Here is a 19,209-nt window from a genome sequence, read left to right as displayed (position 1 = left end):
ATTGGGATCGATATGGCACCCGGGCGTTGGTAAAGGGTCCCGTGTGAGTGGAAATGGCACGCGTGTGAGGAAAAAGTGTGCGTCGGCGAGTGGGTGTGTTATAAAGTGTGGGAGTGAAACCGAGTGCGAGCGAGAATGCACGTCGGGGTGTACGGAGTGTACGTGCGAGGGTGAGAGTGACCCGGAGAGTGAGTTGGTGGTGGAGCGGGTGCGAGAATGCACGCTTGGAATGGTAGAGGGTGTGCGAGGAAGCACACCTGGGTTGGTGGTAGCGCGAGTGTGGGAGAGCCCATCCGAGCGCGTTAGTGGGTGGATGCAAGAGTGCACGCCCATGGTGAGTGTTACGGAGGACGTAACGGAGGAGAGGTGTGGACCGAGGTGTGCGAGCGGCGAGTGTGCGCAAGAGTGTGCGCGAGAGGTGTGGTTTGTAACAGGGAGTGCGTTGGTGGAATGTACGGACGGCGTTGGAACGCCGGGTTTTGTGAGGGTGAAAGGGGTAGCGTATGCGTGTGAGCATGCAAGTGAAGCATCGACGGTAACCGGGTTAGCGGTTAGGGCGACGGATAGCCGATGCGAGCGCTCGGGGCGTGGCGTGCTTTGTTGGATGCAGGGCCCGGCGCGGATCGAAGCTGCGTCGTTTCTCTTCAAAGCGTCGTTGCCGAATCGGGCTTGGCCCCGCCCCGCACGGTCGAGTCCGGGCCTTGGCGGGCGAGGCGACCGGTCCGGTTCAAGGGCGAGTGGGAGGAAGCGGACCGGTGCCCCCTCGTGGGGACGGGGTTCCGACCGGGGGAGATTGAGCCATCGGGCCCGGGACCGCAAGGTGCCGCGCCGAGATGGTGCGTGGAATCTCGGCCCAACCAAACCACCTCCCTTGAACCGAAAGCCGGACGGATTCAACCTGCAGGTGACCAAACCACCCGAATTCATTGCTCAGCTTTACGAACCGAGTTTAATGATGTCACGACGCACCGAGGCTAGGATATAGTGGACTGTGATGATGGTGATAGTGATAGTGATCGTGATTTGATACGAAATTTATAATAGTGGGTAGAATTGGCAGTAAATGGAAAATTTTTGAATTGGTTGGAATTTGGACGAGCAAAATTGATAGTGGGACCTCCCCGATGTGGTGGGATGGGCAATCCACTATCCCTCACGGCGAGGTGGGGCAAATGCGCTATAGATTATGGGGTTGATGGCAGTGAAAACTAGCCCGGGTGGGTTAGGATATTGTGTGTAGGGACCTAGAAGATGACATTAGGTAACGTTAAGGTTAGTTAGTGACAATGACACCTGTAGTGGGGACGCAGGTAGATTAGTGTGGATGATAATGACGAGGGAGCGCAATAGTTTAAAGGGACGACTGGGAAGCGCAAGTTTCAGAGGGGAGTAGTTAGATGAGATGATGCCGTGTGTTTGAGGATTGAACAGGTGTGATTGCACAGGTGTGCAACTGAACAGGTGTGTGGAGCAGTGTATGAGTGAGTGATGGTGATGTGTGTTGTGTTGACCAACTGGTCCAGGAAGAGGAGGAGGGTGCAGGTGGCACCAGGTATGATTGCACAGGTGTGCAACGACAGGTGAATGGAGGACAGGTGTATGGAATAAATGGTATGGAGTATTGGAATGGATGGTCGTGGAGTGAGTATGGTGGAAATTGTGGAGTGGAGTGGATGGTGCGAAGGTGTGAATGGGGGAAGAGTGGACCCCCATCACGGATACCCGGGGCGGGTAGTGTAAGTGTTAGGTAGAGGGTACAGGTAAATTGTGGTTGGATATTGGCATCTGTAGTGCGGGTGAAAGAATGGTCTTTGGATGGGTGCATTAGTGTTGTGGAAATGGCTGGGCGTGTAGCCTGTTAGTGTGTGTAGTTGGTTTGGGCACTCCACCACTGTGAGGATGTCGGCCAGGTGAGGCCGCAGGTGGGCTCTGGGAGCCGGTAGTTGTGGATGGGGCCCGAGGATCCGGAGGACGGACCCGGGTAGCCCAGTGCCAGAGGGCACCAAGGGGTGACAGAACCAGGAGGGGTCTTCCCCAGTTAGTTAGGTTAGGGTGAGGAGCTAGGTAAGCTCGGGTGGCAACTACAGTGGTGGAGGTGTGCAGGTGGGTAGACCTGCTGGGAGAGCTACACGTCACAGCCCAGAAATTGTGCAAGGGCACCGGGAGATGAATCGGGGGAGTGAGACCCCAAATTGAGAAGCACCACAGTTTGGTCAATGGGAATTGGTTTTTAGAACCCATAGTGTAAGTTGGCCAATGGATTGGCAGGGAAAGACCCCGGGTAGTGTAAAGTGTGTTAAAATCATTTAGAGGATGGTTAGGATGAAGGATCTCCTCGCACCATCTGCATCCACTCACCTGAGGTGACAGGTACTCCACACCATGCCATGTTTTGATTATTTTTTACTGTGCAAATGTTTGGATTGTGAGACGCATCATGACGTGGGTGTGACATTGTGCTTTGATGTTCCATCTCTTCCTCCTTATGAGGATTGATGATGAGAGTTGGAAATGGCAAATTTGATTGGTTAGGAGGGAGAGAAGACGAATTTGGTTTATGGGAGAAATATGGGGAAGACGTGACAGTAGTGACGAATTTGTAAATGGGTAGATTTTGTAAATATGGGGTAAGGGCAAGGGTAGTGTAGGTAATAGGGGGGTGACGTACGGTAGGGACGAGCTTTCTCACTTCGCCCTCCATACGCATTTCGCCTTGCATTGCCTTATTGATGTGGACCCTTGTGACCTTACCCCTCGCTCAATTGTCTCTTTTGTCTCCCACATGACCTGTGCGCCATTGGGTGCCGAGGGGAGCGTGCGTGAGTCCTCCATTGTGCGCCCGGAATTCCCAGAACCAGCTGTCTGCATCGATGCACCACATTATGGACCACATGTCTGTGGCCGAGCACCACTTATGGACCCCATGGTCCGTGCCGGGACATGGCCCCTCTGCTGGAACCGGCCATGAGGGCCCGAAATCTTGCTGGCGGACCTTGGCCACAGGGCACCGATGCCCCACAGGTGAACCACATGTAGTCGGCCCTGTGGGCCATAAATAAAATAAATAAAAATGGACACGTTGGGCACACTTTATTGCAAATAGGCCGCCAGTAAGAAAATGAAAGAATGACAACAACTGGAAGACAATAATAATAACCAGCAGAGGGAGCCGAAGAGCAAGAGACCACCTGCAGGGTTAGGGGTTGTTGATTTTATTTTGATTGAACATTGATGAACAATGGTGACTGCACCGATTGGTGCTTGGGTGTGTATTGGTGCGTTTTTGGGTGCGTTCATGGTGCATTGATGCAGAGCAGACTGTCTCCCCCCCCAGAAAGAACAATCACAGGTCCTGGGTTAGTCTTGTAAATAAAAATAGCGTCATTGTAAATAATGCTCCCCACCGTCAGTGTGTAGTTTGAAGACCATTCCGCAATTCGGTTAACTGTGGGCGTAAGTCTGTTAGGCAGGGTGCAATGGAGCAGCGGGACACATTTATTTATGTTTTAAAACTGTCGCACTCAGGGTCAGGTTAAAAGTAGAGGGAACTACACCTACGTGTCACACTAAATAAAAAAAGTTGTAGGCCCGGGGCGTGCCTAAGAGGAGGAGGGTGCAGTGTTGCGGATATGAGGACTGTATATTTTTTTGATTGTGTGCTTTATTATTATTATTATTGTTTATTCTGCGCCCCCTGCCTCCGGAGCTGTGTAAAGGTAAAAGGGCATCCCATAATTAGTCCACAAGCATACACGTCAGCCAATAATAGAATACCCCTGTTCGATAGTTATATCTTATTCTGTGTTTTAGGGTAAGGCTGTGTCTCCCATTAATTGAAGTACTCCATTGCACCAGTGAAAGAGAATAGATCCCCTTTCATTCCCATCCCCAAAATCTCCATTTCCTTTCACAACCCCTTTCGTCATTGCCAAGCCTCGATTGCCAATTACATCCCCTCCAAAACCACCATTGAACATGTGCTCGGGTCGGGGAAGAGGGGCGTGCCCGCCCGTCGTCATCAAGTGCGGAGCCAGAGGGTCGCGTGACCAACCAGGGCCGAGGTGAGCACACCGATGGGCGTGTCCTAAAGGCCGGCGGCTTGATCGCCGGAGGCGCTATAAAGGCGCGCGCGCAAGAAGCGTGGGGTGGTCGGTGGTGAGGAGTGAGTGGACCAAGAGAGAGAAAGAGTGGTTGGACCAAGAAAGAGAAAGAGTGGTTGGACCAAGAGAGAAAGAGTGGTTGGACAGGGAGACGTGCAAGAGTGTTGTTGAGTTGAGGGTTTGGACCAGACGAGTCAGACGAGTCCTGGCAAAGCAAGCGGCGGCCACAGCAGCAACAACACCCAACAGCCGCTTGGGGCCTGGACGGCGGTTTTGAGCAGGGCCGCGAAGGAACGGCGGCTGCTAAAAGCGCCGATCGTGCTGCAGGACCCCCTTGGACCTTCCTCTCCCTCCAGCCATCCACCTCCTGCCTTTCCACCCTTCTTGTGTACGTGAGTTTGTTCTGTGTGTCTTGTCCCTGGGTATTTAATTAAGTCTGTATAAGCTAGTATTTGCACTGTGTCACCTGCGTCTTATGTGTTGTAAATAAACGTGACTGCTTTCTTTTTGCTTGTGTGTATAATAAATCCAATTACTCTTCTGTCCGTCTTCTCGTCTTATTCCTTTTCCTCTTTGCATTTCGTCGTTTTAGTCTTTTCCAGATTGGGCAGCTGCGGTGCGATACGGCCAAAGTTCTGGGTGAATCGGGTGAGTCGGGGGAACAACTGTTCGGTCGCGGAGCCTTCGCTCGGCAAATAACATCCTAAACCGCGATCAGTAACAATACATTACAAATGCTGATTTTCGAACCTATATGCCATACGTACATGTACATTATTGCTCATATCTCAGAAACTATTGGAGTGCCCATCACAAAATTTATGTGGAAGCTTCGTGACATCATAAGGTACCTCTGGAATGAATTTGAGGAAATTTGAAGGATACATTTTTTGGGGATTCACAATTGAAGTTTATATTTTGTGATAACTTTTTTGTGGTTGGAGGTAGGAAAATGTTGCCCAGACAAATTCATAGGGCATGAAAATACCTTTAAAATGACACCAAAACCAGCTCTCTAGGTGTTATACTTTTAGAGATATGGCCATTTGAATTCGCGACGTCGCGCTAATTAGTCCAAAGTTCGTTAGTCTGTATCTCACTAATTAAGAGGCTGTTAGCAAAAATATTTGAGTTCTTGACGTTTTTCATGGGTCCCAATTGGTTCCCAAAGTTTTACAAAAATCTGAGAGATGACGGCAGATTCTTTGATGATTTGACATGGAATGACCGACCCGTTTATTTAATTTAATAATCCGCTATTTGCCCTTATACCCCACCTAATTAACATAGCTCCACCCATCGCCATGGAGACAAATATACGACCTTACGCGACATCCGGTCTAACGGATTCCCCACTTAGTTACATGGAGGTTCTTCTTCTTCTTCATGGTGACATTCGGAGCACACTACCCTATACAATCCTATCTGGTCCTAAGGTATTTTATTACTACCCCCACAAACGTAACAACACCATCTTGTTTGAGAAATCATTTCATTGATTCTATTTAATAAATGAACAGATTGAATTGGTTTCCCTTCATATACAAAGAAGGCTGTTCATGGGAAACATGCAAACTACCTGCTCAGTTTCTTTATAGTGCAGGAGGTGCTGCCCAGACAGTGACCGCATTCTCAGGTAGATAACAGTATAACGTGGTGTTAAGGAACCTTCAAGAAGACCAGACCGCTTGCTACCCGCAGTCCAGGCAGAAATTTGTAATTTGTTGAGGATGGCGGTAATAACTCCACTACTCTTTGTGAAGAACACCGTGGAATCTTTAACATCCACCAACGATTGCTGGCAGATGGGACACCCAGTTTAACGTCCATCCGAGGGAGACACACGCATTGATGCCTCTCCCTGACTGCGAGACACCAGAACGACAGTTTATACCTGTGTTGAGATTCAAAACCAAGCTGGACAGCTGAGAGGAGAGTGTGCGTACCTCTAGGCAAGAAATGAGACCAGGTAATGCCATACAGGACTTTTTTGTCTCTCTTCGTCGAGGCTCACATCTTTTGATCCAAGTAAAGATTTAGACAACACAGAGAGGAAATTAAAGACATAAAACATTCATTTAACATCATTCATCCGACCGGCAAATGGTTCGGGTAGCACAAAAAATGCACAATACAAACGCCCAGCACAAAACCACAAAATGAATAAAACGCACAATGCCATACTGAAGCCGCGGTCGTCGCTTGTCAATAAAATAGCAAGAGAGTGACAAATGCCCCACGGCTGTGAAGACTGATGCGCCAACTTGTCGTATAACATAGCGTCACCATGAGCAGTTTACACTCCTTATTACACCCAACCCTACCTACTTCCTGCCGTGACAAATCCACTATTTGCCTGTTTGCAAGACTTGCAACATCGGCATGTATATGTATAGCATCCTCTTGAGAATGACCAGACCATGTCATGATGACAGCAAAGGATGAGCAATCCCTGTGAGCGTATTGTAGACCATTTTGCACATCTATGACGTTGTGTTGGTGTGCACATAAGTATATATTAGAGTCTTCATCGGTTTGATGCACGTCATGAATTTAAATGTCCACTTAAAGACCTTCTTGAATATGAACTACAGTTTTTCACACTGGCTATCAACCATTATTTAACAATTGCTTATTGAACCAGTATTCAAACACTAATTTGACCTGCTGGTTACGCTATCACTGAGACACAGATGTACAATGGCATACTCTTTTCGAAGAACACTGTGGGATACTTAACGTCCCCTAACTTACGCGAGCATATGGGACGCATTCCCCAAAAAATCCAGCACACACCCCAAACACCCAGCACACACCCCAAACACCCAGCACACACCCCAAACACCCAGCACACACCCAAACCCCCCACACACCACAAAAACCCAGCACACATACCCCAAAACACCACATACACCCCAAAACACCACATACACTCCAAAACACCACATACATCTCAAAACCACAGCACGCACCGCAAAAACCCAGCACACACCCCAAACCCCCAGCACACACCCCAAACCCCCAGCACACACCCCAAACCCCCAGCACACACCCCAAACCCCCCACACACACCCCAAACACCCAGCACACACCCCAAACACCCAGCACACACCCCAAACACCCAGCACACACCCCAAACACCCAACACACACACCCCAAACCCCCCCCCCCTCCCACACACCCCAACCTCCCCCCCCCCCCCACACACCCCAAAAACCCACACACACCCCAAAATCCCACACACACCCCAAAACACCACATACATCTCAAAACCACAGCACGCACCGCAAAAACCCAGCACGTGACCCCCAAACACCGTACACGTCCCAAAGCCTAGCACGTGCCCCCAAAGCTCAGCACGGTACCTCCAAAGCCCAGCACGCCATCTACAAAGCTCACCACGCGCCATCAAAGCCAAGCGCGCACCCCCAAAAGCCAGCATGCGTCATCAAAGCCCAGCACGCGTCATTAAAGCCCAGCACACAACCCCAAAGCCCAGCACGCAACCCCAAAACTCAGCACGCAACCCCAAAGCCCAGCATGCAACCCCAAAGCGCAGCACACACCATCAAAGCCCAGCACACACCATCAAAGCCCAGCACACACCATCAAAGCCCAGCACACACCATCAAAGCCCAGCACACACCATCAAAGCCCAGCACACACCATCAAAGCCCAGCACACACCATCAAAGCCCAGCACACACCATCAAAGCCCAGCACACACCCCCAAAAGCCAGCACGCACCATCAAAGCCCAGCACGCGCCCCCAAAAGCCAGCATGCGTCATCAAAGCTCAGCACGCGTCATGAAAGCCCAGCGCGCAACCCCAAAGCCCAGCACGCAACCCCAAAGCCCAGCACGCAACCCCAAAACTCAGCACGCAATCCCAAAGCACAGCATGCAACCCCAAAGCGCAGCACACACCATCAAAGCCCAGCACACACCATCAAAGCCCAGCACACACCATCAAAGCCAAGCACACACCATCAAAGCCCAGCACACACCATCAAAGCCCAGCACACACCATCAAAGCCCAGCACACACCATCAAAGCCCAGCACACACCATCAAAGCCCAGCACACACCATCAAAGCCCAGCACACACCATCAAAGCCCAGCACACACCATCAAAGCCCAGCACACACCATCAAAGCCCAGCACACACCATCAAAGCCCAGCACACACCATCAAAGCCCAGCACGCGCCATCAAAGCCCAGCACGCGCCCCCAAAACCCAGCACGCAACCCCAACACCCAGCACGCAACCCCAACACCCAGCACGCAACCCCAAAGCCCAGCATGCAACCCCAAAGCCCAGCACACACCATCAAAGCCCAGCACACACCATCAAAGCCCAGCACACACCATCAAAGCCCAGCACACACCATCAAAGCCCAGCACGCAACCCCAAACCCCAGCACGCACCCCCAAAAGCCAGCACGCGCCCCCAAAACCCAGCACGCAGTATCAAAGCCCAGCACGCAACCCCAAAACCCAGCACGCAACCCCAAACCCCAGCGCGCAACCCCAAACCCCAGCACGCAACCCTTAAACCCAGCACGCAACCCTTAAACCCAGCACGCAATCCTAAATGCAGCACGCAACCCTTAAACCCAGCACACAACCCCTAAACCCAGCACGCAACCCCTAAACCCAGCACGCAACCCCTAAACCCAGCATGCCACCCCAAAACATAGCACGCGCCATCAAAGCACAGCACGCGCCCCCAAAAGCCAGCATGCGCCCCCAAAACCCAGCACGCAGTATCAAAGCCCAGCACGCAACCCCAAAGCCCAGCATGCAAACCCTAAACCCAGCATGCAACCCCTAAACCCAGCACGCCAACCCCTAAACCCAGCACGCCAACCCCAAAACTCAGCACGCCAACCCATAAACCCAGCACGCCAACCACTAAACCCAGCACGCAAACCCTAAACACAGCACGCCAAACCCTAAACTCAGCACGCAAACCCTAAACCCAGCACGCAAACCCTAAACACAGCACGCCAAACCCTAAACCCAGCACGCAACCCCTAAACCCAGCACGCAAACCCTAAACGCAGCACGCAAACCCTAAACACAGCACGCCAAACCCTAAACTAAACCCAGCACGCAACCCCTAAACCCAGCACGCAAACCCTAAACACAGCACACCAACCCCTAAACCCAGCACGCAACCCCTAAACGCAACACGCAACCCCTAAACCCAGCACGCAAACCCTAAACCCAGCACGCAAACCCTAAACCCAGCACGCAAACCCTAAACCCAGCACGCAAACCCTAAACCCAGCACGCAAACCCTAAATCCAGCACGCAAACCCTAAACCCAGCACGCAACCCCTAAACCCAGCACGCAAACCCTAAATCCAGCACGCAAACCCTAAACCCAGCACGCAAACCCAAAGCCCAGCACGCAAACCCTAAACCCAACAGGTAAACCCTAAACTCAGCACGCAACCCCCAAAGCCTAGCACGTTACCCTAAACCCAGTATGAACAATCATGAAACGTTGGGATCTTTTTCTGCCAATATACTTTTGCATCTTAACAATCGATGAACGACTCCATCATGATTCCTGAAGTGATTTAACCGCGGACCCTGCGAACTTACCCGTGCGGTAAAAGTGCCGTTTGCCTGGGACGAGGTGAGACAGAGGAGGGCAAGCAGGACGAGGCGTAACGTTTCCTCCGGACGGTACCAGTCATGCGCCATAGTCCCGCGGCGACCCCACAGTCAGTGTCCGTCGGCGGCGCGAACCCGCCAACTGATGTCAACAGCGGCCGCGGAGAGGCGGCTCGATAGCACGAAACGAACGACCAATGGATGATCTCCTCACACGCAACTCATTCCTCGTCCTTCCTTCAATCCTCCCTCCATCCATCATCGAGCGTTACGTGTTTTTTTACTTTCGTTCCCCGAACCCCAGTTATTGTCCGGTTGGTAACGCGAGCTCCGCGATTGAAGCGGCTACCACTACCACTACCACCACTACTACTACCACCACTACCACTACCACCACTACTACCACCACCAATAGTCGATCGGTGGCCCGGAGAGCGGTCGCGCTCGACGTTCTGTTAAACTTAAAGAGCCGCGTTGAGGTCCAACCGTCCAACAGAAGGTGTTTTGTGTCCCTTTTCCACCAAGGGGCAAAACCCAAGCTCATTCACACATTCACTTTGTACACAATTGCTTTTCATCCAGTGAACTTCGTCTCCACAGTTGAACAGTTGTTTCGGGATTCCCCGTTTATTCCTCACTCGGAGCGTTACTAGGAGCGTTCAACTTCAAGGGTTGTATGTCCGACTTTATTACATCGGATTCGGCCGCCATGGACAAGAAAGGTGCCACGTTCCAATCCCCGATCATACTAAGGCAAGAAATTGTTTTATATAATTATATGTAAGGGAAAACGATGTGGTTGACTATTTAATTTTAGTAATAGTGATAATGGTTAATAATTTGTTACGGCCGAGTTTTATATCGGTATAGAACAGCTATCTATTTAATACATACGCAATCACGGCGGAATTTTGATTCCTTCCCCATCGTATGCTCCAGCACTGTCAGTCCGTTATACAGCAATACACGTATTACAATACACAATACACAATAGTCCGAGGTACGTAGAACAACAATACAAAAGGTAGGAATATAATGGTCACGGATTCCATGAATATGATTCTACTATAAGAGCCATCTCTTTGTTGCGTACGCAAGTGGTGGTATTAATTGTCGGTATTAAGTGGTAGCACCAAGTGATGGTATTAAGTGGTGTCGTAAAGTTTTGGTGTTAAGTGGTGGCATTAAGTGGTGGTGTTAAGTGGTGGTATTAAGTGGTGTCGTAAAGTTGTGGTAGTATGTTGTGTTACGTTATGATATTAAGTGGTGGTATTTAGTTGTGGCACTAAGATGTGGTATTAAGTGGTGGTATTAGGTGGTAGTATTAAGGTGTGGAACTTATAATACACGATACACGCATACACGTGGGTAGGTTAGGGACATATGGAACACATAATGGAACCAAACCACTTAATGCCACCACTTAATACCAAACCTAGCAACACAACCTAGTTCCACAACTTAATACCACCCCTTAATACCACAACTTAGTGCCACAACTTAATACCACCACTTAATACCACAACTTACCACTACCACTTAATACAACAACTTTATGACACCACTTAATTCCACCACTTGATGCTACCACTTAATACCAACACTTAATACCACCACTTGCGTACGCAACAAAGAGATGGCTCTTATAGTAGAGTCATATTCATGGCATCCGTGACCATTATGTTTTTTTTTTTTTTTTTTTTTTTTTTTTTTGTATACAAGATCGAGGCTCGTGAAAGAGCGAACATTAATCACACAGAAAGACAAACCGACACATAAAACATATAACATCGGGAGCGGTAGACAAGATGGGGAGAGAGGGGGAAGGACACAAACACAACATTTGAGAGCAGGGACCGAGAGACATGGAGACATCGAGAGATCTGAGAGAGGGCGAGGGCTTTGGGGGGGGGGGGGGGGCATGGGAAGGGGGCGGTGGGAGAGGTATAAAACATATGGACACTGCCAGGACTTCCAGGAAAGAAGTTGGAATTTCAAACAAGGTGGATCTGGGGTGAATTAGCGGGGGTAGAAAAGATCAAGGTTTTGGATGGGGGAAGATAAGAGATGGTGGTGAACAGCTGTTTTAAAGACCTGGAGGGAGGAGTGGGATTGAAGGGAGTGAGGGAGTTTGTTCCAGAGGCGGGAGAAAAGAGGAATGAAAGAGTGAAGGTGAGCAGAGAGCCGAGATTTCGGCAGTTTAACCATCAGAGGGTTGCTGGCAGATCTTGTGCGACCTGTAGGAATATTTGGGGGACAGAGCACAGAGAGAGCTGGGGGTGCAAGGCCGGAGAGGAGTCGGTAGAAGACAGAAAGACCACCTACCTGCCTGCGGTGAGTGAGTGAAAGGCCCTCAGAGATAGCTTCATCGCGGGAGATTCCAATAATTCTGAAAGCTTTGGTTTCAACAGCGTGAAGCCGAGCTAGGTGTGAGGCAGGAGCACCGGCCCATAGGGGAGAACAGTATTCCATTGAGCTGCGGATGAAAGCCTTGTATGTGGTGAGGAGCTCAGGTGTGCCGAGGAAGGACTTCGCACGACGGAGGATGCCCAGTCGGCGACTGGCTTTGGAGGCCAGCTTGGAAATGTGGTTTTCCCAAGAAAGATCTTGGCAGATAGTGAGACCCAAAATCTTGAGCGACAGAACTTCTTGGAGAGGATTGTTGAGAAAGTAGATGGGAGGGTTGTCCAGTCGATCTTTTCGGAGAGACATAGTAAGAGTGTGAGATTTGTCAGGATTGAAAGACATGTTCCACTTGTTTGACCAGTCTGTGATTTTGTCCAGGTCTTCAGAGAGTGAGGAGGCAGCAGACTGCCGATCTGAGGGAAGAGGAATGGAGCGGCAGAGAGTGGAGTCATCAGCAAAGAGATAGAGAGGATTTTCGAGAGAGTCAGAGAGATCATTGAATGTTCCTACCTTTTGTATTGTTGTTCTACATACCTTGGACTATTTAGAAAAGATTTAGCTCCTATGTACCTCGGAAATATGGGGGCTAACCCCGCTAGAGCGTGAATTCGAGAATGGGCGCCGGTGGTCATTTCAGGCATGAGGCTTTTGAACCAAATAAACTAGAATCATGAATGAGGGGTTATTTTCCACTAATTTTGAGGTGTGAAATCTGATGGGATGGTCATTTTTTGGATTGGGGGTCATGTTGACCTCAAAATCCAAGATGGCCACGGTCGGCCATGTTGAAAAACAAAAAATGGTATAACTTTGGAACCAAACGAGGTATATGCCTGAATGAGGTTTCTTCACCCATTAACTCCAGCATGTAGAAATGGGTATGGCAGTTATTTTTCACCCTCTGCCCACATTATTACATCATTATAATACAGTTTGATTTGTATCCAGTTTGATTTAAATCCATTCAGCTGTTCTCAAGTTATCACAATTTACCTGACATGACCTCTGACCTTTGACCTCTTGATCCAAAATTTATCAGTTCATGTTTACATCATCATACATACCGATACCAAGTTTTAATTTAAATCCTTTCAGCTGTTCACAAGTTATTACATTTTTACCTGACATGACCTCTGACCTTTGGCCTCGGGACCCCACAATCTAATAAGTTAATCTTTACATCATGATACATACCTGTACCAAGTTTGAATTAGATCACTTCAACGGTTCTCAAGTTATAGACATATTACAGACTTTGACCTTTGACCTTTCACATATTGACCCCAAAATCTAATCAGTTCATCTTTACATCATTCTACATAATTGTACCAAATTTGGTGAGAATCCCATCACTGGTTCACAAGTTATCGCGGTAACAGGATTTTTTGTTACCTAACATGACCTCTAACCTTTGACCTTTGACCTCATGAGCCAAAAATCTAATCAGTTCATCTTTACCTCATTTTACATACCTGCACCAAGTTTGACTAAGATCCCTTCAGCCGATCTCAAGTTATCGCGGTAAGGAAAATCTATCACGGACGGACAGACAGCCGGACAGACAACCTGAAAACATAATGTCTCCGGCGACTTCGTCAATGGAGGCATAAAAAAGATGGGAACACAATGGTCAATGTTTCCATGAAAATGACTACTATTATTCGGAAACTATAGTTGTATGAGGTTTAAATGTTTAATCAAAAAGTCTCAGGACCAGATTCAATCTTACAACACTAAAACCACAGTTAATCAAAGGAAGCCTCTTCAAAGTAGTCTCCTCCAGATTGAACACGGTGATTTGATTGGTTCTTCCATTTTTTGAAGCATCTCTGGTCCTCTTTTGGGATGGCTTCAGTTCCCGGGTTGCATTTTCGATGACACATCCTGAAATCTTTCCTTTTAGGATGTGTTTTAGTCAGTGGAACAGGAAAAAGTCGTTTGGTACCAAATGTGGGGAACCAGGGAAATGTCCTTGGCCAAAGGTTCCCAGGTGGAGAGTGCTGAACGTGTTGCGCATCGTCGTGGATGCAACATCCACAACTTGCTTCCCTTCCGTCAACCTGCACTTTAAGAGTTTCAGAACGGCCAAATAATCCACCGGCTCACCTTGTGGAACAAATCATTGTGCACAACACCTTCCCTGTCAAAACAACACAATCAACGTGGTCTTCATGTTCGAGCGCACCTGTCTATCTTTCCTTGGTCGAGGTGACGACGGGGTCTTCCACCGAGATGACTGACACTTGGTCTCAGGGTCGCAGCCATAAACCGAAATCCCATCACCTGTGATGATGCCAGACAGGAAGTTTTCATCTACAGGTGTATTGACCGCATCAAAATCTGCGCTCATTGAGGGGGTCCACGGGGAAGGGGAGAAGGGGGTGGGGGCGGGGGACATTTGACCCCCCCCCCCCCAAAAAAAATAGGTATTTGCTCTCTTCACTGAAACTACACACACATTTTTAGTGAAACTTGGCCACAATATTAATATCCGATACCTAATGAAGGTGTGTTGACCGCATCAAAATCTGCGCTCATTAAGGGGGTCTACGGGAGGGCGGGGGTGTTTGCCCCCTCCCCCCCCCCCCCAAAAATAGGTATTTGCTCTCTTCACTGAAACTACACACACAATTTTGAAGAAACTTGGCCACAAGCTTCATATCTGATGCCTAATGAAGGTGTTTTGACCGCATCAAAATCTGCGCTCATTAAGAGGTATTACGGGGTGAGGAGTGGAGGGGAAGGGGGAGGTTTTTTAAAATTTATTTTTGTATACAAGATCGAGGCTCATGTAAGAGCTAACATTGATCAGAAAAAGACAAAACTGACACATAAAACATATGATAAAGGGAGCGGGAGACAGGATGGAGAGCAGGGACATCGAGAGATCTGTGGGAGGGAGAGGGCTTGGGGGGAGGAGGCATGGGAAGAAGGGGGGGCGAGGGGGTGGGAGAGGTAAAAAAACACATGGACACTGCTAGGACTTCCAGGAAAGAAGTTATTTCAAAAAAGTGGATCTGGGGTGAATTAACGGGGGTAGAAAAGATCAAGGTTTTGGATGGGGGAAGATAAGAGATGGTGGAGAACAGCTGTTTGACCCCCCCCCCCCCCCCAAAAAAAAATAAGTATGTGCTCTCTTCTCTGAAACCACACACATTAATTCAATGGAACTTGATCACAATCTTCATTGCCCATGATGCACCAAAGTTTGTTCATGACATTAAACATATCAGGGTCTGAGGGGGTTTGTGAGGGATTTGCATGACTTGCTCCTGATCCAGGTGAACTTCAGGACCCGCGGTCCTATTTTTTCTCTTGTTCTGCTGTGCCAATTTTTGTGTATCATGTTTAACAAGCAAGCTATCTGCAATCTCAGCAAACTGAAATTAACAAAAGCTGTTAAGTTTATAAAGTTCAGTTCTGTTTGTTGGCTTACTAATAGTAGTGTAGTAGTACAAGCAACAGCAACCACTCTTTCTTTTAATAAATATTTTTTTTATAGCAAGCACTTTTGTTATTGTAGCAAAAAAAGGGGAGGGTATCTTATCTAGGCCGAGCCCTGGGGGTTCCTGGAATATTTTATTGGACACAGGGAGGCCCCAAAGCCCTCTTGTGTCCCCAAAGCCTCAACCTCCCCTTCCCAACTTTATCCCAACCTTGCTCTTCCACTCCCCCCACAACTCCAAGTCCTCACCCTCTCCCTCCTAACTCTAATGTGCCAATCCCCTCCCCATTGAAAAACTTGAAACCCCCTCCTCACATTACCCCCACGCCCACCCCCAAATCATAAAAGCAACCAGGCATTCCAACATCGAAACGGCGGAATATTTAAGGTTTTCCCCTCCTCAACCATGCCTTCACAAATTTCACAGCAACCACAATAGTAACAGCTCCCACATGTCAATAGTAACAGCTCCTACATCTCCTACATCATGGTTACCTGTCCAATTCACAATCCCGTGAGCTATGCGGAAACCCCATGGAATCGCTACTGACAAGTGACCATGAGACCCGAAACCAATTAATCTTCTTCCTGATGCACATGCACACATCGGTTAAAGTAAATAATGATGGATGTTTTCTTTCACAATGTTGCGAGATTCTCGGAAGTCCTCAACAAATACCTGTTTAATGACATTGGTTATATGGTTCCTGGTCGAGTCATTTAAGAGAAAATAGTCGGAAATAACAGCAAGGACCTGTGTAACCTCCGTAGTAAATGCCCTACGTCTACGTGATATGAGAATACTACACAGTTATTTGGGTGGTGTATAAACAACAGACCGTTGCCTCGATCGCTGAGGCCTATCTTCACAAGGCCCGTGACGGTGATGCCTATCGGCTCAAAACCTTTTAATTGGAGCTTGGGTCATTTTACATTGAAGGAAAAACTTATAGTGAGGGCATGGTGATTATGAATATGACAACTCTGAAGATGTCTTTGACTTCACAAAACAATAAGCACCAACATGGTGGCTATCGTATAGAAAATGTGGGCGGAGTCAGGTGAACTGTCCAACCAATAGGTGGGCTTGGATGCATGCACAGCTCCTTTTATAGTATACAGTCGTCGCCACAAATATTGGCACTCTTGCACTTTTTTCAAATAATGCACCATTTCTTCCAGAAAATTGTTGAAATTAAAAAATCTCTTGGTATCCACGTGTGTATTGCTTTGGTTTACAGTGGAACAAAACAAACAAAAGAAGCTGAAATTGTTTGCCTCCGCCGACAAAGTCGCCAGAGGCATTATGTTTTCGGGTTGTCCGTCCTTCCGTCCGTACGTACTTCCGTACGTCCATCCGGGCTAAACCTCGTTTTTCTCAGTAAGCATATGTCCGATTGAGACGAAACTTTCAGGGTAGGAGTGACACCCATGCAGAATATTTTGGAGCCATCTTGGATAAAATGCAAATAATTAAAAATTTATTTCTCAGAAACCGCTGAATGGAAAAATTTGAAACTTGGCACATTATCAAGTACTCCCAATGGGGAACAAAAGCATGATAATGATGACATCATAGGTGAAGTGGTATACCTGCCAAAAATGTTTCAATCAAATTCCTTATCCTAAAAATCTGAAATTGCATGCACATGATCTATGACACATTTGTATTGAAATATTAAATTTATGATATCATAGGTCACATGGTTTGGCAGCCATTTTGGATTAAAGGAAAATATTAAATAATTATATCTCTGAAACCGCTCACCATATCGATGCGAAATTTTACAAATATCATCTTACAGCACTGTTGCATATAGTTTGAAAATGATGATGTCATAGATCAGTTGGTTTGGTAGCCATCTTGGAAAGAAAAAGGAACCTTATCCGATCAACACCAAACTTCACAAACGTGGTCTACTACCCGTACATATACAGAGTGATGGCATCTACCCATTGTGGGACCATGTGGAGGCATATTGGCGATACAGTCGCATTGTTCTAGTTTTTACTAACTCTTATCTTATTCCACAAAGAAATCCTAAAATGGCCCGGACAATATCATTGGCACCACTTAGAAGTTGTTAAAAAATAAAATAATAATTAGATTTCAAGCAGGTGATTCTCCTTTACGTTGGAATTGAACTCACCTGTGGTGAGTTGCATGTGCCTGCAATATAAAAATCACTCATTCAACCAGTTTGAATAGAGAAAAAGAGTCATTCTGCTGTTTTGTGTCACTGTGTGTACCGCAATGAGCATGGATAAAAGAAAGAAAACCAGAGAATTGTCTGAGGAGGTCAGACACAAGATTGTAGCCAAGCATGGACAATCTCAAGGCTACAAGTCCATCTCCAGAGACCTTGATGTTCCTGTGTCCACTGGACGCAATGTTATCAGGAAGTTTAAGGTCCATGGCACTGTAGCCAACCTCCCTGAACGTGGCCGCAAGAGAAAACTTGATCGAAGTTTGCAGCGAAGGATTGTTTGAATGGTGGAGAAAGCACCTTGATCAACTGCCAAACAGATTCAAGCTGTCCTTCAGACACAAGGTACGACAGTTTCAACTCGCACCATCCCTCACCAACTCAACAATAGGGGGTTCTATGGTAGGAGACCCAGGAGGACCCCACTGCTGATAGAGAGACATTAGAAAGCCTGACTGGAGTTTGCCAAAACACACATGAATAAACTAAAATCCTTCTGGGAGAATGTCCTGTCCTTCTGGGAGATGAGACCAAATTAGAGCTTTTTTTGTAAAGCACATAATCTCTATGTTTACAGAAAACAAAATGAAGCCTTCAAAGAAAGAACACCTTCCCTACAGTCAAACATGGAGGAGGTTCAGTGATGTTTTGGGGTTGCTGTGCTGCCTCTGGCACTGGGTGCCTTGAATGTGTGCATGGCATCATGAAATGAGGAGATTATGAAGGCATTTTGGAGCGCAATGTTCAACCCAGTGTCAGAAAGATGTGTCTCAGTCGAAGGTCATGGGTCTTGCAGCAGGTCAATGACCCCAAACACACTTTAAAAAGCATCCAGGAATGGTTCAAGACAAAACGTTGGACTGTTCTGAAGTGGCCAGCAATGAGTCCAGATCTAAATCCCATTGAACACCTGTGGGGAGATCTCAAAACAGCAGTTGGGAGATGGCACCCTTCAAATATGGGAGAACTGGAGCAGTTTGCACAAGAAGAGTGGGCCAAACTGCTAGTAGATAGGTGTAGGAAGTTCATTCATGGCTATAGTAAGTGCTTGACTGTAGTTATTTTGTCCAAAGGCTGTGCTACCAAATATTAAGTCTGGGGTTTCAATAATCTTGTCAATGTCATTTCTTTTTATTTTCTGATTTAAAAGGATATATTAAGTTCTGAATCAAAAACAAAGGTTCTGTAATATTAACAGTGAAATCAGGAATTGTGGAGACCAAATACTTTTGTCAATTTCAACGTATTTTTCGGGAAAATCGTGAGTTATTTGAAAAAAGTGCAGGGGTGCCAATATTTTTGGCCACAACTGTAGATGCAACTGTTGTTGATTACTTCAATCATTTTATTATTATTTACTGTACACAAAGAACAACTGTACGCAAACATCCACAAACTATTTCCTCCATATTTTATTTCTGGTAAGTG

General features: G+C 47.5%; 2 protein-coding genes across 2 annotated transcripts in view; one reads left to right on the top strand and one right to left on the bottom strand.

Moving 5' to 3' along the window:
* Positions 1-9,952, bottom strand: part of LOC137416551 (matrix metalloproteinase-14) — a 137,742-nt gene extending 127,790 nt beyond the window's left edge. Inside the window, exon 1 of the mRNA XM_068102183.2 lies at positions 9,712-9,952. Coding sequence (XP_067958284.2) covers positions 9,712-9,813 — 102 coding nt within the window. The 5' untranslated portion in view covers positions 9,814-9,952. The remainder of the gene's footprint in view (positions 1-9,711) is intronic.
* Positions 9,953-10,080: 128 nt separating this feature from the next.
* Positions 10,081-19,209, top strand: part of LOC137416549 (uncharacterized) — a 123,229-nt gene continuing 114,100 nt past the window's right edge. The window contains exon 1 of the mRNA XM_068102171.2: positions 10,081-10,476. The gene's annotated coding sequence lies outside the window, so the exon portion shown is untranslated. The remainder of the gene's footprint in view (positions 10,477-19,209) is intronic.

This window comes from Myxine glutinosa, chromosome 9 (genome assembly GCF_964187855.1).
Source record: "Myxine glutinosa chromosome 9, kmMyxGlut1.1, whole genome shotgun sequence".
NCBI lineage: Eukaryota > Metazoa > Chordata > Myxini > Myxiniformes > Myxinidae > Myxine > Myxine glutinosa.
This window is presented reverse-complemented; position numbering and strand designations above follow the sequence as displayed.